The sequence below is a fragment of the Lepisosteus platostomus genome, chromosome 13 (assembly GCF_059453375.1).
Source record: "Lepisosteus platostomus isolate fLepPlt1 chromosome 13, fLepPlt1.hap1, whole genome shotgun sequence".
NCBI lineage: Eukaryota > Metazoa > Chordata > Actinopteri > Semionotiformes > Lepisosteidae > Lepisosteus > Lepisosteus platostomus.
The window spans coordinates 29,233,067-29,259,703 of record NC_142623.1 but is presented as its reverse complement, the minus strand read 5'-3'; the positions used below and the strand labels follow the sequence as shown (position 1 = coordinate 29,259,703).

General features: G+C 35.4%; 1 protein-coding gene across 3 annotated transcripts in view; it reads left to right on the top strand.

Moving 5' to 3' along the window:
* Nucleotides 1-14,500: 14,500 nt before the first annotated feature.
* The window catches only part of gabrg2 (gamma-aminobutyric acid type A receptor subunit gamma2), a 43,119-nt gene continuing 30,982 nt past the window's right edge, over nucleotides 14,501-26,637 (top strand). Inside the window, exons 1-2 of one of the 3 annotated variants that reach the window (XM_088604054.1) lie at nucleotides 14,501-15,322; nucleotides 25,428-25,576. In XM_088604054.1, coding sequence (XP_088460180.1) covers nucleotides 15,207-15,322; nucleotides 25,428-25,576 — 265 coding nt within the window. In that variant the 5' untranslated portion in view covers nucleotides 14,501-15,206. The remainder of the gene's footprint in view (nucleotides 15,323-25,427; nucleotides 25,577-26,637) is intronic. The other 2 variants (XM_088604053.1, XM_088604052.1) reach the window with 2 other exon arrangements.

The following is a 26,637-nucleotide window of genomic DNA, read 5'->3' as shown; positions in this document are numbered from 1 at the left end:
CAGCTGGGCAGGTCAAAGCCACATCTGTATCTTAAACTGCTGAATGCAGTAGCTCAATGCAATGCTTGGAGTAGTCTGGAATTAATTAATTTATGAATCACCAAAGCTTTTCGCAAACTGTTTCTAAGAGCTATTATTTACTGCTTAAAATTATTGTTTTTTTCACCTTACTGAGCAGTGAAAGACTTCATACTGGCTTGGCTAATGCAGGCAGTGTGTGTTCAGCTACTGTACTCTATATAATTGAAACCTCCTTTTGCATTCAGCCTGAAACCTGGAAGCTTTAAGATAGGCTAACAATAAGTGTCAGGCAATGCAGTCCCCTCTAAGTCAAGAGATACATACTGTAGATGTATGGTGTAAAATATTTAATTTTAATTTTAACATTCTTTAGAAATTTCTTATACAGTACATCATCAGGCTGCTTTTGAACAGTGTACTAAAGCATTCATGCAGCCTATGATGTCCAACCTTTTCAATGAAGCACATTCCTAAATTTTGTGATAGGTGTCCAGGTAATTCAGGAAATGCATTTATCTGTATTGATTTACATCTTTATATTAAAATTGTTTTTGAAAAGGGGTGTATTCCAGCAGCCATATCCCCCTCGGACTCACTGGCAACACACCAAAGCTCAGCAAGTGTGAGTGTGGTCAGTACCTGGATGAAAGACCTCCAGAGAAAAACCAAGGCTGCTACTGCAAGAGGTGTTTGTGGGACCAGCAGGGGGTGCTCACCCTGTGGTAAGTGTGGGTCCTTATGCTCCAGTATAGTGATGGGGACACTATATTGTAAAAAGGTGCCGTCCTTCAGATGAGACATAAAACCAAGATCCTAACTCTCTGTGGTCATTTAAAATCCCAGGGTGTCTCTTGAAAAGAATAAAGATGTTACCCAGCCGTCCTGGCCAAATTTCCCATTAGCCTTTACCAGTCAAGTCCTCTTAATAATCCCCATCTATGAACTGGCTTCAGCACTCTGTTCTCCTCCCCACTGATAGCTGATGTGTGGTGAGCAAACTGGCGCACTCTGGCTGCTATCACATCATCCAGGTGAGGCCACACATTAGTGGTGGTGGAGGAGAGTCCCCATTACCTGTAAAGCATTTTGAGTGGAGTGTCCAGACAAGTGCTATATAAGTGTAAGGAATTATTCTTTTTTATTGTTAAACAACATTAATATTGTTATCTTATACTATACACTGTGCAATAAAACAGCATCATTTTTGTCTTGATTCAACTAGGTTAACGTTTTTTTGGGTCTTGACATAATTTCAGTTTGGAGTGAGTTTGTTCTGTTATTTGGCAGGACTCCCAGATACATGTACTGTATATTTAGTACTGTACAGAGAGATACACCTTTCAGTAATGGTAAGGGTTCTGCATTCTAACACTGAGAAACAGCAATAGTTTCGATTTTAGAGAATAGGTTATGTTTCCTCATAATAATCTCAGCATTATTGTTGCTCTTCTTTGTCACAATTTAATTCTGTTTTATGTTGTGTTCATTTTAAAACATAATACTGTATAACCTTGAACAAGCTTCATTTTTGAAGACTGATATCCTCGTATTTATGACATATATCATGGGTGTCCTCATCTTCTATGTTTAGCCTCAGATGCACAGAGTTTATTTAGCAAATGCAAAGTCCCCAAGCCACACGACAACTTCTGGTCCGGCAGTGTTGAGAGAGAGTATTCCCCCACTGAGCCTGTGGAGTGGGCAGTGCTGTGGGGAGGAACAAACTATGCAGCACATCTCACACAGAGGTCTTGTCTGATCCTCCATCTATAGAGGCTGGCAAGATATCAGCCAAGACCAGTCCTAAAATGTTACAGATTGGACCACTATTTTCTTAGACGGTGAAAGCTGGGGGTTGTTGGGTAGGGCATGCTGTTGGGTGATGAGATGCTTGTTTATTAAGTCTAGTGATTCCCATTCCCATCTTGAGCCCAGGTGGAGTCTGATTTAACTTCTTGATGGGGAGACTTTTTCCAGACTGGTTTTCTTGAAGGCAGACATGTCCTTTTGGGTTAAATGTGCCCTCATGTAGTGGCAGGTGAGGAGTGTTTTGCACCTTTTTGAGCATTTTCACTGGATGTCTTTCAGAGTGATGTTTGCTAGGACAAGGAGCCAGGGGAGTGGGGTGGAACGTACAGTAGGGTTCCAGTGATGATACTGTTCGTATTGTGGTTCTCAACTGGATGTGAGTATGAGATGATCTTGATCAGATAGAGGCACAGTGATCTTCTACTGACAAAGACAGTGTGAATATTGAATTCTGAAGCATCATTCCAAGGTAAGTTGGAAAATGATGGTGCTGCAATTTCTGCTTGTTTATCTGTATGTTGAGCGTTTTTGTAGCTTTTGCATTGTGGAAGTGGAATAGACTGGATACTGTTTTGGTGGGACTTGGTTTGATTCTCCATATGTTATAATACTGTTCAGATTCTGATACGTCCTTATTTAGGACTGGGTCCAAGGTGTTAAATTGGGGTCTTGTGTTGCCAGACAGATGTCTAGCTTCAATATGCCTTAAGAAGGGTTGCACTCTCTTCATCCAGGCATGGGTTGTAGACAGGTTGGTAGGCTCTTGGGATTGCAGAGCAGGTGGCTTTGTACATAGCATCACAGAGCCTGCTGTATGCTACAATATATCCACATTGATATTTTGCATTGGAATTGTTGGAATGCTGCATTTAAGGGTTTCACTCTACTTTCTCCAATCTGCTAATCTTAGGTTACACCTCATCTTTTTTGGACTGTTGACTATTGGGATGCATAGGCCTGTGTGGATGAGTATAGAAGAGTGCTGTCTGTGTGGGAAACAATCTAGGACAAGGCTCTGTGTAGCAAAGTGTATTCCATTCACAGAGCTCACCCAAGACAGGTCAGGAGAATAGTCCCTGTTCTATCTGGCTAAGTAGAATGTCCCCTGTTGTTTGGGGTCATGAGTAAGGTCCAGGTCATTTCTTGATGTCCAGTCCAAAAGTACCTCACCATCAGTGTCAGGTGCTGGGTATCCCCAGTCTGGATGATAAGTGTTAAAGTCTCCCACATAGAAGGCTGGGAAGGAAAGGCAGCACTTGATATTCCTAGTCTTTAACGGGTTGTTTATAAACGTTGGCTATAAACGATGTGGAAACCAGCAACCGATATTGTGTCATGGCCATGTTTTGCATGTGGATCTTAGCTTAAGAGGTCATAACCTTTGACTGAGTATCTGCCTGCCTTTTCTGGTCCAATGTGGGTTTCCTGCAGACAGATGATATCAGCAGTGTGTTGGGGAGCAAGACATTAAGGTTGCGCTTAGCTGCTGACAAGCCCTTAATATTTAGCTGGAATTCTCAGAAAGCTGGTCCGTTGAGCTTTTTGTTTATCTTCTTGGCCTGGGACTTGGACTAGGATTCTTTGAGACTCCTCTCCTAAAGCTTTTATTAGAATTTAATCTGCTAGTCAGATCACAAGCTTCCCCAGATATGCAGTGTACTGACTGGGGGTTGTAACGAGAACCTGACCCATTGCTCCCCTTTTTAGAGTTATATACAGTATTCTATAATATACAGTATAATTATAAACCAACCGAAATAAAAGCCCTTAACCACTTTGCAAGACTCTAAACAAAAATGTTTCCAACTTCTAGTCTTATAGCTTTCACTGTAACCAACCTCTCAATGAACCTATTTCTCTGCTAATCAGTCTGATTATTTTCATCTTTATCTGCTGTTGCATGGTGCCTAACATTTTTAAGGCCACTGCCCTATATCTTATTATCCAGATATATATAGTTACATATATAATATATAATACAAAACATGATTATAATGAATGAAATATTACCTGAATATACAGAAGTAGAGTTACAGTTATATAAAGAGTAATTAGAATCTCTTAGAAGCAGCTTTTATTTCAAATTGATACCTGTGCCACTCAAGGCATTGCAACATTCTGGGCAAAATTAATAACAGGATAGCAATCACACTTTCAAAGCTTTTCTTTCTCATTATATACCACAGAGTTATTGGTCTGTCATATTTTGCAGTCATCCTCTGATTCCATCTTAACACCCCATTACCTCATTATGTCAACAAAACAAATTAAGCTGCCTTTTTAGTGCTGTCATTGCACCTCTTATGAAAATACTTATGCAAGGGTGTATGAAGAGCATAATCGGCAATTGTTAGCATAACCAAGTAACCTTGTTTTAAAGCTACTGTATGTCAGCCCAGGTGGTTTGATTCTCATTTCCATATTCACTGTTAATAAGTATGTCAGACTTACAATAATGGAATATCTTAGCAAGTACGGTATCAGCATTTTATCAAGGCACTGTGTTCTTAACAGCAGAACAAAATGCTGTGAAAATAAAAATAAATAGGACTAATAGTGGAATGTTTAACCAGATAACAGAAAAAGCTATATTTTGCAGTGAAAAAGATAAAGAATTTATGAAGAGACATTTTTTCATTGCTCCTTAACCTGACATCTGTGGTTTTAACAGTGATGGAGGCCGGATTTTGGTTTCCTTTTTCAATCTGAGTTCCCATGTGCATAAGCCAGGAATATCTGCAACAGCAGCAAAGAAAGAAATAGAGCAAAGTAGATGTATGTGCAATTTCTTGTGTTTGAATCTGATGCTTTAGCAGTAATCCACAGCTGAACAACTGCCCTGAATAATAAACAGTAGCACCCATTATTAAGAATCTCACTAAAGAGAACGTGTGAATTCAGATGCACTCTTGGATATTTAATCTATAGATTTAGATGTTTATTATTTTTTTTAAATGTTTCTTCATTTTGCATTTCAACAAGCACTCCTTTTCAGCTATCTATCTGTTTAATATGTTCTGATTCACAAATTAAAAAGCACAAATCTAAGTTCCAGTCAATAGTGTAAATTACTTGTTAGGTACAGTACATTATATATTTGCATTTTAAATAGAGAGCAGGTTTTTTAACTAATTGAGTAGCATTGTTCCAACAAAATACTGTACCAAGTTCAAGTCATGTTATTTCCTTTAAAACACCAGATGCTCTGTTTTTGGTATTTCAGCTGAGTTAGAACTGCCAAAAGTCTGATACAAAAATGTTTTAAAAGTCTACCTACTAGTTCTGACAAACCAGGTAAATGCCTCATCCTGATCCTGTGAAGCAGTGCATTCCCAAACGTGCCAAGGAATAATAACATCCAGCTGTATACAGTAAGCAGGCAGCAGTATGGAGCAGTGGTTAAGGTTCTAGACTTGTACCTGGAAGGTTGTAATTTGTAAGTCCAGCTAAGACACTGCTGTTATACCATTGTGTAAGGTACTGGGTACACCCAGATTGCTCCATTAAAATTCCCAATTGGATACAAATTTCAGCCATATAAATTAATACAGGTGAGTAGCTGTGTCAGCATGCGCAGGCTGCAAAGGAACAAATAATACGTTTATTCCATGCTAAAAAGAGAAGAAAGAAAACACAACGTTTTGGCCGTAGAGCCTTCTTCAGGTGTGAGGGAAATATAAAATAATATACTTGCTTTCAGACTTGCTTTCAGACTTGCTTTCAGACTGCAACAGCTACAGTATACCATAAGAAAATCTATAAAAAATTAACCTGTGCATTTATACTGTACTAAATGAATGGAAATTATCTGACAGCTTATAAGCCATTGGGGGGGACATGTAGGTATCTTAAAGATGAAATCATCATCATTATTTGTGGGCCGGGGAATATCTGAGCAGGCAGAAGAGTGCATAATGGAATTTCTGTAATGGTTTTTCTTCTCCTCGATAGACATGATTGAAGATGACTTGAATGGAGCCACTGTAGTGATCACTAAGAAGACTTAACTGTTTTGTTCAAATCAATTGGCAGGGAAGTCTTTAACACAAGAGTGCTTTAGATGCAGATTGGGGGAAGCCCTATTGCTCAGCAATGCAATGGTGATGTCTTTGAGACACCAGTTTGTTTGTTTTTTACATTTGCAGACCATCTGGTCTGGTCTGATGATTTGTATTCCTGTGGCCAGTTTAATCACCTGACATGAGTCCAACAGAACATGTGTGGGACCAACTCACTAATGCCATGAATATGAGGCCAGCCAGCCTTTACCAGCTACTGTAGATGCAGTTTCCCATTAAGACCAGCTGGAATATCCCCAAGCAGATGTTGATCAGATCTATACTTTAACAACACCAACACTATGCTAATGTACAGGGAGATCATACCCGATAACATCTTTTTAATGTTTAAAATTGTGAGAGTGTGCAACAGGTAGTTGCTTCATTTTAAAATTAAAGAAATTATATCAACATATGATTTACAAAATAATCTATTCATTGAATACTAATTTCAACACTATGAAAATTGTTACAATCGAGCCATCTGTTATGTGTTTAATTCAAAATCACACAAGAGTTCCTTTCGGAGTTAGTAGGTTTATGTAACCTTAATATTCATAGTTTCCTCTAGCTAGAAATGGTTCGTGCCAGTCTGGATTACATCGATCAAATGAAACCCATAATGTACATAGTGATGATTTAATTTAATATTTCACCACAAAAAGATTGTTGAGGTATTTTCACTACTTTGTAGCAGGAGTGATTCACATTTGGCTGAGCATACAATTTTCCTGATGACTGTAATGGCATAAGGGTACTACATAGAAGTAAGCAAGGAATTTATTCTTCATTCTGATTAATATGCAATCAACAAGAGACATTTGCTTGTTTTGCTAGTAGTAATACTGTTATGAAAAGTACCAACCTTGTCCCCAGAGCCTGTTTAAGTAGAATATGTATACAATGGATGAAAGCTTATTATGACATGACCAGAATCAGCTGGGGGAAATACTACAGCCAAACAAAATGACTCAGCAGCCTCTGGTAATCATAAGCCTGGTGCATCTGTCAGTCAGCTGCATGCAACACATGGCAGGAAACTAACACAACTGTTTACTGGATGCCAATCTTTATAAAATAGAAACTATGGCACACAGTGTGTTAATTCCACTGAATCACAGAAAATAACAGCACCCTGAGTGATGGGTTTATCCAGAAATGTATATTTAGCCGAATTTAGATTACTTCTAAGGAAACATACTGTAATAACACTGCTACTTTTTGTCATAGTTTTGTTAAAAAAATATTTAAAGACTGGGCAAATCTCTGGTATAGATTAAATTTAATAAAGACAAGTGCAGAGATTTACAAAATGGGAAATCTTGAAACTTGAAGAGGCTACTTATAAAAAATAATGAAGTGTTTATTTTGGCTCACCTAGACAATTAAGGCAAGCAAATAAAAAAGGCAAACAATGTGTTATATAGATTTTAACATATGCAACATAATATATATATATACAGTATATAGTTTAAAATAATTTAAATCTAGGGATGTTATGTTAGAATTATATTGCTATTCTGGAATCAGTCCAGAGAAGAGGGACCAGATACTTTCTGCAATTTAAAGGAATGCCCTACACTGACAGGCTGAAGGAACTGAATCTTTTTAGTCTTGAACTGAAAACACTACAAGGAGACTTGATTCAACTCTTTAAGTTCCCGCAAAACAATAGCAAAGTGGGCCCGGTGGACTTCTTAAAAAACATTTTGGGCCTGTTATGATCTTGTCACTTAGTTGCAGCATGAGTGATACAGTACATATTTTGCAAATGATAGAACGTTATTTGATACTTACAGTATATGACTTCATGCTACTATTGTAAATATATAGTATTTCTACTGGCAAAAGATCCAAATACTTTATAGTCCTATACTATATACTGTAGTACTAAATACATTCTGAGATGTAACCAATTTTGTGTTTTCTGGCCTACAAAATCATACATTAGATAAATGCTGAAAACCACGTAATTATCACATTTTCCCTTTCAGCATGACCAAAAAATACAATGGAACCAGTTTTGTGCTTTCAGATTTTATTTGTTTTCTGTTGTGCCTTACATTTATTCTATGACTGGCTTCATACGGTATATTTCTAATATAAATCAATAGTTATTTATTTGTCTTTCAATTATCTCTTTAACTGGGGGAGATGCCAAGGTTTGCAAATTCATAGTATAAATAATGTCATAATAAATACAATCATAAAACAACAATGTAAGACAATAAATACATATCTATTACTCATATAATGATACTGTGAAAGTTAATAGCCATGTGATATTTACTGTACCTTTACGGTTATGCGTGATACAAAGACCACACAGCTACTGTATGAAGGTATTTTACCAGATTGGTACCAACATTAGAACCAATCTCTTCCAATATCCTTCAAGCAATCATAACAATGTGTTCCAATGCTCTTTGTTTATCATTTTAATCTGCACTTGGGGACTCCGAGTGCCATAGCACTTATGCAATACTGAACTGAATGGAAAAAAAAAATCTCATTAATCTCCCGACAACACTTAATAAACACAGGAGCAGAAGTAATCTGCACAGACCATGTGCTTTAACTTGGAATTTGTCCCAAATATTGTCATTCTTTTTAGATTGTGAACAATAAACCTTGAGATTGTTTAGGCACTGATTTACTACTGTACATTGAGAATTTACTTTTAAAAAAGTTGCTTTTTCAGAAACATTTCTTCATCGAGGAGGATACATTTTGTTCAAGGGATTAGGTAAATTATGTGCCCTTGATTGGCAGAAGCAGAATAGGTCCCACCTCCCATGTGACAACTCTGGGAACTCATTAAGGAAGAGCACATTCAATAAGATTAGTACTAAGGTTTACCTAAAAGTCAGTCAATAAGTCTGCAGCCACTCTTAACCCTTCATTTAATTAAAATGTCTTTTTTTTTTCAAATGTACTCTTTGGTGTGTTTTTTTTTCAGTTCAATATGCAGGTTACCATTTTTTTTAAAAAATAAAAGTGTAAATAGTACACCTTTATTTTTTTTATTAGACACTTATTTCCTACCTCATATACTGTATCTGTGTGGTTGAAAATGACTGAACATTCTTGTAGTGCAACTTCAATTCTTGTTAAACTGCCATTGCAAACAAACCTCCAAGCAAGATGAATTGACTTGTGTATTCCAAGCATTTGAAGCTTTAGAAAAAATGATAGTTTTTTTAATGGATAAGAAACATATATGATCTGTAATGCATGGCAATGTGAAGTAGAACACTAAAAGCTGATATATTTAAAAGTTTCCAAGTATAGGAATGATCTGGCATGTACTCTCACTATTGAACCCCCATTATATTGTTTCCATCCTGGAGAATATGACGTGTGCTTGTAATTAAAGATTGAGAGTACAGTAAAATATTGTTGTATTGAAGGACCTCTGAATACAGAAAACATCAATTTAGCAATTTGGTTTTACAACTGCCTTAATCGGAACCTGCACAATATAATGCAGTTGTGTATGTGTCTTTGTGAATGTGTGTGAATAAACTGTTCAGTAGGTTGCTGGAAAGGATGGCAATAAATAATGTCACTTCTGTCTAACTCTGGAAATTTGCTCCCAAGAAAAATGTTCCTTTTAGTATAAGAAATACCATACTTAACCTGTGTACTGGACAACAACAGGCACTTAAATTCAAAGGTCAACCTGCTTGCACTGTATATGTGTAAAATGAATACATGTGACACAAATCGAAGTTTTAGACTAATAAAAGACGTGTGAGATAGGCAAGGTAATAAATACAAAAAATCTGCTGCATATTGAAGAGAACACGAGAATAAAGAATTGAGTATAGCAATCCTATTCTCATACTGTACTACCTTTAAAATGAAACTCTTGGAAAATACTGTACCATATGAATGATTTCCTTGTATCAGATACTGTATGTGTCCCAGAGAGATCTGAAGAAAATTGAGCATATGGGGTGTGGGAGGTGACAGGGAGACTATTCTTATGTGGGGATACACAGTTTTTGTGTACAAATTAAAAAAATGAGGAGAATGTGTATGAGACTTTGAATTTGTGAGAACAGAGTGCCCTTGTGGGTATTGCATCTCATTTTAGCACATAACATATCTCGTTACACATATGACATTTTTTAAATTGCCTCCTTACAATAACTGCCAAGTTATAACTGACTTCAGATAGATAAGTATACATTTTAATTAACTTAACATTTAAGTGGACTATATTTTCTGAAAATTACAAATTGAACATGGTCCATCAATAACATAGATGCAACAATGCCAATCTGTGCTCCACTAAGTCCACAAAAGCATTTTAAAAAGAAGTTTGAATGCTAATGAGACTTAAAAAAAACAAATCTGTAGCATACCAGGCATAGAAAAAAACAATGTGGAAGCATGACAAAGAAATGAAAATGTATAGTAATATAAGCTAAATATCTGAATGGAAAGCAATTTTCTCTCTCATTTCTATTGTTTCTTTGCTTCTGGACTAAGCCTCACTCCCTAACAGCACTTAAAATTTTTGGCACATGAAATACACAGCATGCAGCACCTATTTGCTGAATTATTCTGTTTAATCACAGCACCGGTATGTTTTAGATTAGTATCTCTGTATGAAAGAGATATCTGTATATTGTGACTAGAACTGTATATCAGGGCCGATGGCTGCTCAGCTTTAATATAATTGGGCTGAACTATTATTATCTTCTCAAAAGCTTTCCTACTCATTCTTTTGAAGCATAACGATATCCATAACTACAGTATGTTAATTTATTTTTGACATCTGTGGTCTACTGTACATTGCCATAAAATATATTTCTTATTTATGAAACCTATTTATTCAACTGCATAATGCATTTCAGTCCCAAAGGGAAGAGACAAAAGAAACCACTTATTGCTGGAAATGTATATTTTAAATTCTAAATCAAAACTGCCATTGGTTCGTCGTGAATAGTAGTGTTGCCCAGAGACTGGATTTAGCACACTGTGTGGATTTGTGTGTTGGGGTTCTCTCCAAACACTCCAGTTTCCATCCACTTCATGAAAACATGGCAAGGTTAACATGTGTCTCTAAATTGTTTACTGTATGTGTGCTTATGTGTGTGTGCCCTGCAACAGGCTAACATCTTTTTCAAAGTCTAGTATCTTGAGCCCCTGTGTTTCTAGGAAAGGCTTGGGGTAGCCACAACTCTTTACAGGCATACAGAATTTTCTGATAATTAAATAATGTATTGAAAACATATACAGTAAGACATCTTAAAATATCTTATTTTCTAGTTATATAAAATCAGTGATGCAGGTGTTAACATTTTTGTTCCATGCATGTTTTATACAGTAAGATGGCAACACTTACTTCCACCAATCACTGAACAGAAAGTTGGTTGAATGGCACTATCAAATGGGTTCAGGTTATTTACTGTAGGCATTGGCCAAAGTGAGGAAAATTGGCAAAGCTCATTTGTGTGACAACTATAAGACTCATATTAAAGGAAACAACAAACGGCTCTCTGACCCCCTCATGGGTAATCCTCCAACTGCACTGAACATCATTATCGGCTTCAGTCAACAACTCTACTGTATGTGAAGCCAATAATAATAATAAAAATAATAATTGCTTACACTTATATAGCGCTTTTCTGGACACTCCACTCAAAGCGCTTTACAGGTAATGGGGACTCCCCTCCACCACCACCAATGTGCAGCATCCACCTGGATGATGCGACGGCAGCCATAGTGCGCCAGAACGCTCACCACACATCAGCTATTAGTGGGGAGGAGAACAGAGTAATGAAGCCAATTCATAGAAGGGGATTATTATTAGGCCAAGATTGGTAAGGGCCAATGGGAAAAAGGTTATACCCCAACTCTTTTCGAGAAATGCTCTGGGATTTTTAATGACCACAGAGAGTCAGGACCTCGGTTTTATGTCTCATCCGAAGGACGGTGCCTGTTTACAGTATGGTGTCCCTGTCACTATACTGGGGTATTAGGACCCACACAGACTGCAGGGTGAGCGCTCCCTGGTGGTCCCACTAACACCTCTTCCAATAACAGGTGTACTGGTCAGTCAGATGCTGGGGGTGATCTTTATTTTATGGTGTGGGCAGGTATCTCTAGCAAGTGTATCTATAGCACTTTTGATGGTGATTAAGGACAATCTCATTGGCAGGATCTACATAGACAGTATTCAGTAACCTCATCCCCTTCATTCCTTCTGCAACACTGAGACATTTCCATTTCCTACTGTAGTTCTGTCTGCATGCTGTGCAAGGACTGACTTTTTTGTGAGACTGCTGCTGTGTACTGTATGTCCCTGATCTGTGCTCTGCTGAATATCTGAGGGGGCCACCAGACAGATCACCACCATACAGTAATCCTGGTCTTCCTACAACAAATAGGTTTGTGATTCCAAGATGAATGGAATCACATTTCACTGCACCCTGTCCAGAACCTGATATATACAGGGACAGCATGAGGTCATGATGTACTAGCTGCATCCCTGCATGTGGTTGTCATATATCCTACTACAAAAACATCACTCTGATATTCTCAGTATGTGTCTTCAGAAGTCAGGACTGTTAGAATGATCCAGCATTAAGAACATTAATCTTGATTTTATGTCACCAGGTTTATATGCTGTGATTCTGTTGCCATTTATTACATTTTATAGTTAATCACATTACAAATTACATTTAAATTTATGACAATTAATAAGATATACATTCTTTCCCTGCCCGTTTCTCTCCTTCTGACACTACACCTATTGTACACTCCCTCTCTGTTTATTAATTCATTCTTCTCTTTCACACCTGGAATTAAACTGCCCCTGGAATTCAGAATTCTTTAGTCTCTGAACACCTCACAGTAACTTCTCAGCTCTCAACTACTTTTTCTTTAATCTCAATAACTCTAATACTGTGTGCACTATAAAGTATATCTTTAATTCTCAGTTGGATGATAACATTTGCCTGTTGCACTTATTCTCAAGTAATATGGAACACATGCCAATGTGTTTTTACATTGCTGCTGTTCATCTCTAGTATCTATGTACTGTTTGCTTCATAGTTTTTTGGACTTCTGATTTTTTTGTGTTTTTGTGCAACATTTTGATTGCACTTTCTGTGTCATTGTTAATGTGCTTACCTTTATTGCGGGTTAAATGTAATTTTATTATTGCCTGCACTTGCGATTTGTATTTATTTTTCCCCTTTTACCCATATTTACTGCAGAATACTGTTCTGAATGCTGGCATCTTTCTAAGTAAGCTAGTAAACATAGAAATGCATAAATAATAGCAGATTGGCTGACACAACAGACATTTTCATACGGTATCTATTATGTAAGTCCATTTTCAAGTCTGAGTCTTTCAAGGCATAAATGGCAGTTGTACTAGAATCTGCTTCATTTTTTATTCTCTCTATCCTCCCTAAGGTACAATTTTGGGGAGTAACAGCAAGGGCATTATGGCACTTTAACCTCAGATGGAAACAAATAATTTGCATTTCGTATTCTCTAAACCAAGTCTTACACAAACATTAATTGTGACATCAATAATTGGAGATATAGTTCATGTGCTACATTTAATAAACACAGTATATTGCCCATTTCCTGTTTTCCTACTTTGACCTTGCTATACACTCCATCACCATCCTTATCCCCAACACAGGCATCTCATTCTGACAAATCTTAGCAGTTCACGAAAGACGTTGTTTTTTAGAAGATTAGTTATTCTAACTGAAATGTTTGGATTATGATGTGACACATTTTATGACCAAGAAAAACAAGATGTGACCTAGAGACTTCATTTACAGTCTGGCCGAATGATAACTGATTTCTAGTTTAAGTGATTTCTTATTGTAGACCAAAGGAGCTGACTATGGTTCTGAAAGTCCTGTCTATAAAAAAACAGACAAATGTACTGTATAACTCTAAAACAAATGGAAAAAAAGAAGGAACTCTGATTCCTGAGAAAGAGGACGAATAAACAACAGGCTTGTTGTACATGTTTTTTAGTAAACAGCTATGAACTACAGTACGTAACTGTATGAAATGCGACTTCTCTTGAAGGTAAAGATGTAGAAGAATGCTAGTCCGTGCGTCACAGGGGATTCGCACACCTTGTCACACGGAATGTTTCAGATGTTAATAACTTTGCATCCCATCAAATGCAGGAACGCATCAGTGAACTGTGAGAGCACATTTTAGCGAAATCCAGTTGTGTGTTATTATATTCAAACATTGCATAACATCGAATTGCAATATGGTATCTTTATAATCGTAAAGCGGAAATGGTCTTTAACTATTAGCTTACTTTGGGGGTTGCGATAATAATGTCGCGTACAGTACATCAGGAAGGAGATACAAGTGGAGAAATTGCAAAATAACGGAACGCAATCAAATAAGTTCATGGTCTGTCTCAAACAAAACATATTATATATTGTATTATTAACGCGCGCAGAATGAAACATTTAAAAGCATCTGATCAGTTTTCGAATTTATGTAGTATAAGTACATTTGTATAAAAATCGAGAGTGAACGACTACACACCATTCAGATTCAGTTTTATGAAGGGCTGAATTATGAATACTTCAGTAGTTTTTGTTGAATAATTCCATCATCACATTTAACAATTTGTGTATATATACAGAACTATTTGCTCATCGATTAATTTGCACTTTAAAAACGTTTTCTTCCATTTCATACATCTCATATCCTGTAGAGCCTATACATTACATAGACCGCTGTGATTTGTCACGCTTTCTCGTCGCCAAACCAGTACTTCCCAGGCTGGGTTCGTGCTGCTTCTATCTATATTGAGCACCAAGCGCTCTGCAAAGCATGGAACAATAGCTTAACAGAACCGCCTCTGTGCATTTTTAGCATTTTCTGTTTAAAACCTTGCAACTGAGCACCATTCGTGCATTAAAAAGAGAAGCGAAGTAAGGTTTATTTTTTTTTCGCTGCGCGATGAAACCACGCATGTGTTGATCTATGCTGCAGCAACGTGCATCAATTCCTCTTTGACCCCAGAGTTAATCTGCATTCAGTCAGAAGCTCCAATATATTTGCTAGCTGCTGGATTTTAAGGTTTTCCTGGGCTGTTGCATTTATGTAATTTTTTTTTGCAATTATTTCTTAAGATCTGGGAAGCTTGCTTTGATTTGATCAGGTCTGACTGCTTCCGCAGCACCGCTGCAGATTTCATTTTCAAACCCGAATGCTAATGCAACCTGCTATGTGTGTAATGTATCAGAGAGAAGGTAGACAGTAAATAAAGGGACTCGTCCATCTGCAATAAAGAGAGGAAAAAAGAAGATGGTGATCATGGCTCCTCCAAATTTAACATATAAATATTCGACTGCGGTGACGAAGCCTGTTTACTCTCTGAAGATAATTATTTGGGTTTTTCTAATCGCCAATCTTCCTTCCAGGTAAGTAAAAAATACATAAAGGTGTTATTAAATACTGTTCACTCTGTGACTTATTTTAAAAGAAGGTGAAGAATGTACGTGTATTTTATGGTAATTGTTTTTTGTCTTGGATCGTTCTTGAGCTTTCTTAAGACAGTGCAGATGTGTCGCTATGTGAACTGTGATGATTTCAGTATGAAAAGCTACATTTTTGTAAAATCCAGTCGTCACGATCCTGAATTCATTGTGATATAGAGCCACTGTAGTAAAAATGTATTCGGAAACAATAGAATAGGGTTTATTTACAGATGTGTATTTCCATCCAGGCGTTATACCGATATATTTTTTTCGATTATACAGCCTAATATTGATATGAAATGAAGGCTCGTTTGACACTCATTTCTTCTGTTAGTGACTGATTATTATAATTTCTTTGTCTAAATTATATGTGAATGTTATCAAAATCACTAGTGCAAAGGGCATTTATCTAAGTTGGCAGACAAATGTGTAGATAAGAGATGAAAATATGAGTACTAAGATTTTCTTTTTCTCAAGAATAGCGCACGGCTTTTCTGAAACAAAGCTGTTTTTTACATTGATACAGTAGGCTTAACGTCAGCTTTGTTTCCAAATGAATTGACGAGTGTGCACTTCCTGTGAAACTTCAATGAAATGCCGGTGCTGTGTGTCACCACTTGACCATTTCAAGCGAGAAGCATCTAAGTTACAGTATGGTTATCGATTATGGGTTTCACATAAATGTAAACAGATTAATCATTTATTAATGTTAATATTTTTTAACGGTAAAATGTTTGCAATAATCAGTTGTTTTTGGATGGGATTGTATTATTATTATTATTATTATTATTATTATTATTATTATTATTATTAGTAGTAGTAGTAGTAGTAGTAGTAGTAGTATTAGTATTATGCGTTGATACATCGTTTGAGATATGCCAATTAAAGTTTGGCTGTAGGGAGTATTAGTTTTACAACATGAAATATAACCAAACCTGCACCTTTAACAAAATGAGTAGAGTAGAAAATGAATTTAGCTCAGAATTTTCCGTGTATGCTTTCTATTGCCTTATGCATAAAGATAAAATGGTGATTGATCAGTTTTTTTGTTTTATTCAGCTTAACGTAGTGGAAAACGCGGCCATACGGAAAAGCTTGGCCTAGATGAAAAGTGGTAGCAAGACTTGATAGTATCTTTCGCAGCATAAACATTGTTATAAATGGAAGATTACCACCCGTCACGCAATAACCTAAATGTCAATATATAAATATTCCAGTTCTTTGAAGAATCCTGTAGATCTATACGATGTTTGAATGTGCGCCTCATAAACACACGGACACGTAAATTTAAAAAGCAGGCTTTCAGTTTAATAATTAACATGAAAAAATAGTGGCAGAACATTTATAATCTATCCAGGTAACTCTGAAATCTTTGACTCTTACATGATGTGAGATTTTGCCTTCATTTTCCTCTCTTTAGATATGCTAATATTGATTTTTACAACCGCTGGGTCTAATTGTATGAGATTCAGATTAGCTGTACTTGTGATACAATGAATCACGCACTTATTTTTAGCTCCAAAAAATTAGAACTGGCATCTGAGGCTTCATTAAAAAGTGGAACCCTTTTTTCTAAGATACTGTATGGATCTGTTCAAACTAAGTATCAGTATTTTCAGTATTATCAATAGAAGCATTATACTGTATATGTTTTGAAAATAGTACTGTATGTAGAGGAACAAGTAATAGGTTTATTACAAGCTGAAGGAAAACAACGTTTCGGTTGTGGAGCCTTCTTCAGGTGTCTTACTGTACAATATGTAAGAACTTACTGTATGTAAGTCTCTTACTGACAAAAAGCCTTTGACATTCAATTGGACAGGTTGCCTGGCTTGAGAATACAGGTAGAAGATACATTTTAGCTTAGAACATTTATTCGATAAAAAGTATAAAATCTTAGAATAGCTTTTAGAAAATTAATTATACCACAGATATATACAATATAGAGCATGGTCTCTGCTGTTCAGTTTTCAATAACCTTTTAACAAATGTCTGTATTGGCCATGTCAACAAATTTTAGTCATTTGATTTTTGCAGTGTTGTTAAGAATTTTCTTCTAAAATGAATCACCTAAATTCAAAAAGTATTTCATTCTTCTCTTCTGTCATATCAATGATCACTTCACAATACTTTTGTGCAACCTTAGGCCAAGACTGTGCATATTACAGTATTTCTTGAATTTTACCTGTGCTAAATGAAATTTAGGAGTCAGGAAGCTGTATACTTATTCTGTATAAGCTTTGTCAGTTGTTGAGGAGGTTTGTGAACAAATATCAACATCCTAGTTATGCTTTAATTTAGGTATGTTTTTTTTTTCTAATTCTTGGACACTATGTATAGATTTAATCCTTCTTCTAAAGTAGTATTAACTCACTATTGTTTTTTACATTATACTACCCAACTAACAAAAAATGGTATTTATTACATTTTCACAGGGATGTTGTTAGATTGAGTCTGGTTTGTTTCCACAGACTCGTGTGCTCAAAACTCAGACAAGGGTGTTATGGAATGCAACATTAGTTTCTACTAGTACATTTACATAATTTTAATATGAATTATTTGTAATTTGTAGGACTTTATTTACTGTATTCTTATAAATATGTTGTAAATATGTTTCTGTTTTGGACTTTTATTTTGTGATGGCAGTGAGGTGGGTAGTGCATTCTCCTTACAGCACTTGGATCAGTTCACCAAGGTCTGGAGTTTGCATGTTGCCCCCATATAGACTGATAGATATAGACTGGTATCCCATCTATGGTGCAGTCTCACCTTGCACCCTGCAGTTTCAGGATGGGTTATTAACAGGAATTAGCAGCTTAAGGACAAAAGATTGGTAGAATTGAATTATTATTATGGAAAAGTTTCCTTTAATTTAAAGTTTTCTTTAGTTTAATAATTTCTGTAATAGTACAGGTGTAACTGTACTGAATTTGCATATAGCATTGTGGTGTTTTGGTGTGGTATTTTGTAATCATATTAGGCAACAAAGAATAAAAATGCAAATATGGGCATGGGTAAGCATAAAAATCATCAAATCCTGGGGTGTAGAAATTAGTTAATAAACTGTAGAAGAATATCGTCAGAGTAAATCAGCTTTAAAATATTTTATTATTATTTTGCAGAGGTTGGGCATATTTCAGAATGGGCTGAAGGCCATAGCTTCATGTGAAAGACTATAGGTGGCATTAGTTCCCAGAGAAAACATATGCTTTCTAATTGTGGAATTGCATTTTCAATGATATGATATCCAAATGACTTGCCAGCAGGACCAAGGTTCATCATGAGAATCTAAATGCTGTCTGGGGTCTTACCTGTGGGTGTTATGTCTGAGGGACAATATAATGAGAATGGCACAGATCCCTTAGCAAGGACAATTAATACATCAAAACACGTTTTTATGCACATAAACTAAAGTACTCCAAGCTTTTCTCTTCTAAGTCGAATATCAGTATTACTTAAGCCACAGGACTCAAAACGTGATTTCAGAACTTTTTTTTTCCCTTTTATATGCATGTGTACTCACATCTCCTACCCATTTATTGGAAAATCATAGAAAAGCCTTGATTTGAGGACTTGTGCAGGCCATGGCTGATTCTGATTTAGAGTATTAGCAATTCATGATAGATACACCCATCTGTGACAGTCTAGAGTGATGTGGTTGGGAGTGTCTAGCTCCCTCCCTAATGGAAATCCTTCTCGGGGAAGGACAGTTTAAAGCTGCAAATAAAATATTGCGAAGGTCTGAATAAATTGAAGTACAAGGAGAACACACTAGTTGTAGACAGACAGGTGACTAAGGCCAGACTTAAACCCAGCACCCTGCAGCTGTAAGGTAACCACAGTAGCAACCACAACACCACACTTACTCAATGACTTACAGTATAGGAGACAAATACCAAATGTCCCAAAAACATTCTGGTCAGCTGTAATTGAGTCAACTGCATAATTAACTCCTTTACTATGAAGTTGACTCAATTATCCACTGATAACACCAGTAAATCTCATAATGAAATGGATTAGAAAGTCCAAGTAAAAACCCTAGAGTGGGATCCTCAGGGCACTGTGATTCAAAAGTATAAAGGCCTTTACACTTTCATATGAAAACTTTTAATTTAACTTTTTTTTTTAATTCCACTCTTATGGCCCCGGAAAATCAGTCTGGATTGTTCCTTTTCATATAAATTTTAATGTTATTCTACTTTCATCGCATGTTTTTCTGGGACCTAATGTTTAGGAACGTATTAATGTACTTTGATAAAATCATTTATTCTGATATGTGGGGCGTGCATAGTAATTGCTCCAATTGTTAATTCATTGATAAAATTCATACATTATTATATTTGCTTTTCTTCTTTAAAAAAAATAATCCTTTGTTTTAGCCTCTGTGGCCTGGTTTCTTCTTTATTTATTATTCTGAAATTTCATTTTTGGCTCTGCAAGTACATGAGAAAGCCTTAAGGAAATATGTGTAAATATTACAGGAAAGATTAATCCTTGCATAATATTTACACATATTTAAGTTAAAGCAGTCTGCTTAAGTCTGTTTTCTATCATGATCAGTGGTCATGAGGTTGATAAGCCCATTTATTGCTGAGAAACATACAGTAGCCACCTCTTCAATGAAACATTAACCTGTGCCAGGCGATGTTTTCTTCCACATCTACCAACTATTTAGTCAAGCAACAGATTTAATTTAATTTCCGAGTGAACGTTTTTCTTTCAGCCATACTCCCACCTTAAAAGAGCTACTGTACTTGATCTATTGTGTTTTTTACAATGTTTGTTTTTCAATTGAGGATGTCCTGCTTCGTATTGCTTAAATTTTGTAATATCTGGCAAGAATGAAATTATCAATACTAAAAGAATGGATTTAGATCCATGAATAACATGCAGAATACAGAAAAATAGAAAGTCATTAAGGTCTTATTGATCATAAATACCAACATAAAAGAAAAAGAAAAATGTGGCTTTGGTCTAAAATGTCATCATCACAAAACATATTGATTACATCGCAGTCTATTTAAATCTCAAATGATTAAAGCAGTTTTAATTTCAGCTGCTGGAAAACATAGAGCAACTATGTACCTATTAAGACACATGTAAAGCTCACAGCCAGTGTGTAAGTCGGTTTTCAAATCTTGCTGTAACTCAAAAGATTTTGTTGTTTTGCAGAATTAACCCTGAAAATAACAACAGTTTAACTGGTGCTGAAGAATAATTCTGACCAAGTAACCACTGAAGTTTTTGTTTTGTAACATACAAATGAAGTGTAATGTGGTAAGAAGTTACCATATTTGTCCTTCAATCAAATAATATTAAAAAATTGTAATTTACGACTTAAAATATCTATATTATGTCTCTAACACAACGGACAAATCATACTCCATTTGTAATGTTTTAAATATCCATGAGGAAGGTAAATAAGGAATAATTAAAGAGTTGCATGAAGTGTATCGATTTTATTATGTACTGTATATTTAACAAAAGAGTCTCTTATTTATTGTTCCATTACATTTGCTGTTTTTTACTTTTGTTATGTACCGTTCCTGCTTGAATTCATGACTGTGACCTATGGACTATTGACAGTCTACAAAAAAAGGATTCTAAGATAAGATATTAGAACACTTCTTGGTGATTCACATTTTCATAGTAACTAAAATGATGCATTACAGTGGCACTCAATTAATAAAGTGTGCACCCTCTATCTGTTAAATTCTTTGACTTCAGCTGTTTCCCCCTAGTTCTGTGTCCTAAAATGACCTCCAGATACCTGTTTTAGTTTACTTTGATCTTGTCTATTTTTAAATACTTAATTACTGTAGGTCTTCCCTGACCTTTGCTTTTTTATAGAGTTAATTAAATTAGTTTCTTTTACCTGTCCTTACAGGTCTTGCAGCTCATCCTGGGAATTAGTCTAGATCTTATTTGTCTTAGCCCTTTAGGGTTTTCTTATGGAATCCAAACTTAACAACTAAGTGAATTGCTGGTTGGGTGGATTTATTAAGTAATCTAGTATAGTACATGCATACAGCACATGCATGTCTTTACTTTATAAATAGAAAAATATTCAATGGAACATGCATACTGTACTTTACCATGTCCTCGACTGGTGGGAACTGACTAAAGTACTGAAGACAACACACTGGATCTTAACATACTATAATGATCCAAGAGAGCAGTTCTCACAAGGGTGACTCATCTCTGCCTTATAGTCATACTCCTCAAACATTGCTTTTCAAAGGCTAATAGTACATGGCTGTAAAAAATATTTCTATATATGTTATTCTTGCACTGGGCTTTTTACACATTGGTGTGCAAGTTGGGGAAAGACATTTGCTTGCATTTGAAAATCCAGGCTACAATGGAGAAAAGAAAATTGAAAAAAATATATCAACCTGAAGCACAAAAGAAAGGAAAGAATCTTGCTAATTACGATGGAAAGATAGTTTTGTCATATTCATAGAATTGCCTCCATTGAAAACAACCTCTTATGCAGTGCAGATTGAATCCCAAGCACTAAGAATTGATTCTGAAGCAGAAGGCTTAAATATTGATACAATGGAGTTTTAAAAATACAGACATTTAGGGAAGGTGTTTTAATATTTATACATAGATCAGTATGTCCCCTTTGTTTATCTTTGAATTTCAAAATAGTTTTAAAGAAATGCATTTTATGTGGTTATGATTACATTCTATCCATGTAATGATTGGTATTACTAAACAGTCTTTATGTGGGAGGATATTCTGGTACAGTATGCACATTTGCAGTACATTATATTAGCAATTATGTCAGAGCAGGTGAAGAAGATGGTTCATTGTTCTTGACGTGATATTTCAGATAGTGTTGCTTCATTTTCAACACCACTGATTTACCTTAACAACTTTCTCAGTATTTACATGACATTGTTGTGATGCATATTTCCTTATGACAACAAATATAAGGATTTAAAGGAAAACTTCATAAGAAATTATATTTGCTGTCATTACTTCCTATAGTTAGCTATATATGCATAATATGATATAGTAAAGAGAATGATTACCTTCTGCAACTATCATTGGAAAATATTTGTGACTTTTTATTTGATGATAGATAATCTATGTGCTCTAATTTGTATTCGTTTCATACTGTAAGAATGAATATTCCAACAGAAAAGTCTCAAATCACAAGGTAAGGACTAGAAATGTCTCTGGTTCTACTGTTAGTGCTTTATTTGAGGCACACTAAAGGCTCAGTTGATTATGGCAACATGAAAGCCATGCAGGTTATGTGAACAGACTAGAATTTATGAGCACACAATAAAATAGTTACAGATTCTCTTCATTAAAAATTATGCTGTGATCAGGATTCATTTTTTTGAAAATCATTGTTGACTGGCTGTTGACCTGTTACAACAGGTAATACAGTACCTATAGCTAAATGAAAAAAGTGATTTTCAAATCATATAAGAGAAATAAACTAACAATGAGAATGTACTGTTCCTTGACCTAAGAGCACTACTTATGTTCTCTCCAGAATGTAATGTAGGAGAATAAGTTTTCTGTTAGGTTGCTTGACCCTGACATGTCAAAACAACATCAGCAACCACATAATATTGTTGACTGGCTGTCTTATGCAGAGCTCAATTTGAAAGCTTGGTGTGTTATGTACAGTACACAGCTTCTTTCTGTACCCTCCAGAATTTGGAAGTGTTTTTATTAATTAATAATCATATCATACACCATTCATATTATCTTTGTGTTAGAATATGCTCAGATCATATGCTTTTTGTATTTGTCAGTAACACTCCTCCATTTTGTTGCTGTTTAGTAGGAACTATCTTTTTGAAACTGCAGTTTAAAGGGCAGTTATTAAAAAAAAACAGCTCCCTTGGTAATTTACCAGGAAAATTGTACATTAGATGAATTGATCCAACCCATATTTGCCACATATTGATGCAATAAAATCTATTATTACATCAGTAAAAAATCAGTATTCTCTGATACTGCAGTATTCTCCCTTAATGTTCACAAAGCTGGTATAATTATGCTACCTCTAAGCACTCACAAACCATTTTCATGTCTAGTTTGCCTAAGCTTTCCATATTAAAAAACCTTCAACTTATATTTTCACCTGTTATACAACTGGGGATTTTTCTGGAGATATCTGGGTGAAATACCTTGCTTAAGGGTATAACAGCAGTGTCGCAACAAGGATTCAAACCCACGTATGTACCTACAGTACAGTCCAAAACCCGACTGTTGCTTTTCATTGCAGACTCAAATTTACTAATTATATGCTGTATTTGTTTTACTTTATGCTACTTATTTTCATATGCATTGCATTTCTGAAGACAATAAATAAGATTTGGTGATTGTATTCTTTGAATTAATAATACTAGTATGACTCAGGCTCTGCATTTCATTACATTATGCAATGAATGCATTTCTAGTGAATGTAGTACAATTATATATTGTGATGTATTCACTGATTAGTCTATTTTGTTTAACTTTCATGCTTGCTCAAGATGGCCACCATCCTTTACAACATAAAGAGGCAATTGTTTTGGGAGGTGTGTCATTTCTAGTGCCAAGGAGTTATAGATTTTGTTATGTCTTGAAAACAGTAGGCTTCCCAAAATTATCAAAGTTTAACAGAAAACACATTGCCCAAAACTGTACTTAAATGTGAATTTATGCTACAACTGGACTGTGCTGCATTTTGAGTTGGGATTCTCTACCTCTTCGACAAAGATCCCGTTAGGCCCATTGAGATACAAATTCATGATTAGCATCTAATCTGAAAAAGGCAGATACAGTATATTCTTGTATGAATAGAGTGATGAACATATGATTAAAAGTATAGTTTTGATTTATTAAATTGGGGTTGCTCAAATAAATACTGAATAACTTTGTTTTGTAATGTTTTGTACTGTAAAATAAGAAAAGGCACCAGCCTTTATAAATGTCATATTTATGGATTATGCATTGAATTGCTACTTTATATTGATTATAAAGACAGTACACAACATAGAGTTCATATATTTTTTTACTTACTACTCTGATTGTTTGAGATCCATTATGCAGCACATGCTACAATGTTGTTCATGATTGTATTAAGAAAAATGGAGTCTGTTTTAATTTACTTTAATTGAAAAATAGTGCAGTGTGGTTATATTTTGGAACAGTTTACTCAGTTATACAGGTGCTGCTATATATACTTTACAAGTGCTTCAATATCACACAAAGTTGAAAACTGTTCATTAAAAATATTGTAAACACATTTTTTAATGAACATTTCCTTTGATTAACATTTCTAGATAGATTATGAACACACCTTTTACATAAACAAAGATACTGTACACCATCGAAAAGAACCAAAAACAGCAAAAAACAAGCCTGTAGCTACCAACTATGATCCTAACGACCCACAATCCCATAATCCCACAATAATTTAAAACTAGTAATGGCTAGTAGCTGTGAGTATGGATGGAATGTGTACTGTAAGTGTCTCTAGTTACTGTACTTACAGTATGTGTAACCTTTCAGGTTACAGAATACATACTAACCATACATACCGTTAGAGATGTTCAAGTAGGTACTGTAACTGTGTCAGTATGTGTAGGCTTCAAAAGAACAGATAAAGATTTATTCCATGCTGAAAGGAAAATAAAAGAGACATAATGTTGTTTCTCTTTTCTTTTCCTTTCAGAATGGAATAAATCTCTACCTGTTCCTTTAATTGGTTAGAGATGTTTTATATGTGTGCTTGCCTGTAGATGTATTTGAAAGTTTGGTTAGGCCAAGAGACAATTCCAGTTAGTTTAAGTTGGTTCCACAGACTGTATATTTGTCACTTTTTGAAAAATTAAGTTTATTCTTACAGTATGTGTTGCTGCAGTACTAGCAATAGGAGGCAGATTTGCATTTTTTTACCCGGGGCTAAATGTACTGTAGTTTATCAAATGTTTATATTGGTAATGGAGTCATTTTGAAATTGATTCCTGAAAAACTCAGAAGTCTTCTTTCTCATTAGGTCTTCTTTATTTTATTAATACATCTCTTTTTTTAGATCTCTCCAAAAAGAAGATGAGGAAGATGAAGATTTAGTGTCCAACAAAACCTGGGTGCTGACTCCAAAAGTATATGAAAGCGATGTCACACACATTTTAAACAGCTTGCTAGATGGATACGACAACAAGCTAAGGCCAGATATAGGAGGTGTGTTTCCGTCTTTGCTTACATTATTATTGGAATGTTACTTGTTGCTATTAACACCATCACCACCTTCATCATCGTCATTTGTTATATCTTAAATAAATTGAAGCTTAATGCATCTATTTGTATTATTTTAAAACAATACCACACATTGGTTAACTAGAAAGCTCAGTTAAGTGTCAAGTCTGTTTTTATTCTCATATGTACAGTATGTGTGCAGGGTTATACTGTATACAGTATATACAGATGTTATGTCAGGTGATAGTATCTTGGTTGTTATTTACACCACTTGATTGTTAAAAAAATATTATTTTGCAGTAAACGTTCTGCTGTACATTGTGGTACAGCATTTTCTCCAGAAGTTTACAAATAAAGGTCAAGGCTGTCACATGTACTGTACTTATTTACTCATAGTCTGGAAACACAGTGATGTCTGCGGTAAATCTGGATTTAGGTACCAAGGCTGCTATATAGAAAATACAAATTAAGTGCAGCAAGAGACTAGTGTGGAGCCTTATTGAGGAGGCATCTAATTCTGGGCATCCAATGTATTTTTTTCCCATTTTAATAAATAATATTGCAAGATCATTTAGTGGTGTGTAGTCTTTACTATGAAATGAAGTAAAATATTTTTGAGGTGCAGCCTTTTCAATAACATTAAGCTTGCAAACACTGACCCAGAAAAAAATGATTTAATGGCCTTAACCCTGCTATCAAATTGTTTCTTCTTTGTTTTAATTCAGTTTTATGGCTGTCCTGTCAAAATCTGTTCAATTGCACTGTGTATTGGTGCCTCCCTTATTGCATCATCTATCTCATTTTCCAGTAATGTGCATCACTGGAGCTGAATGAAATGGGAAAAAAAGAAAAAACAAATGCATACCACTACAGTGTGAAATGTTATTATTAGAAAACAAAATACAGACATTATTAAATTTCTGAATAGGTCTGGGCAGAAGAAATAGGCCTTATTTCCTGTTCTTCATCTAGATTTAAATGCACCACTGAAAATGGCTTAAACCACCCTGCAGTCAGAGATTATTGACAGGTGGCAGTGAAATGTA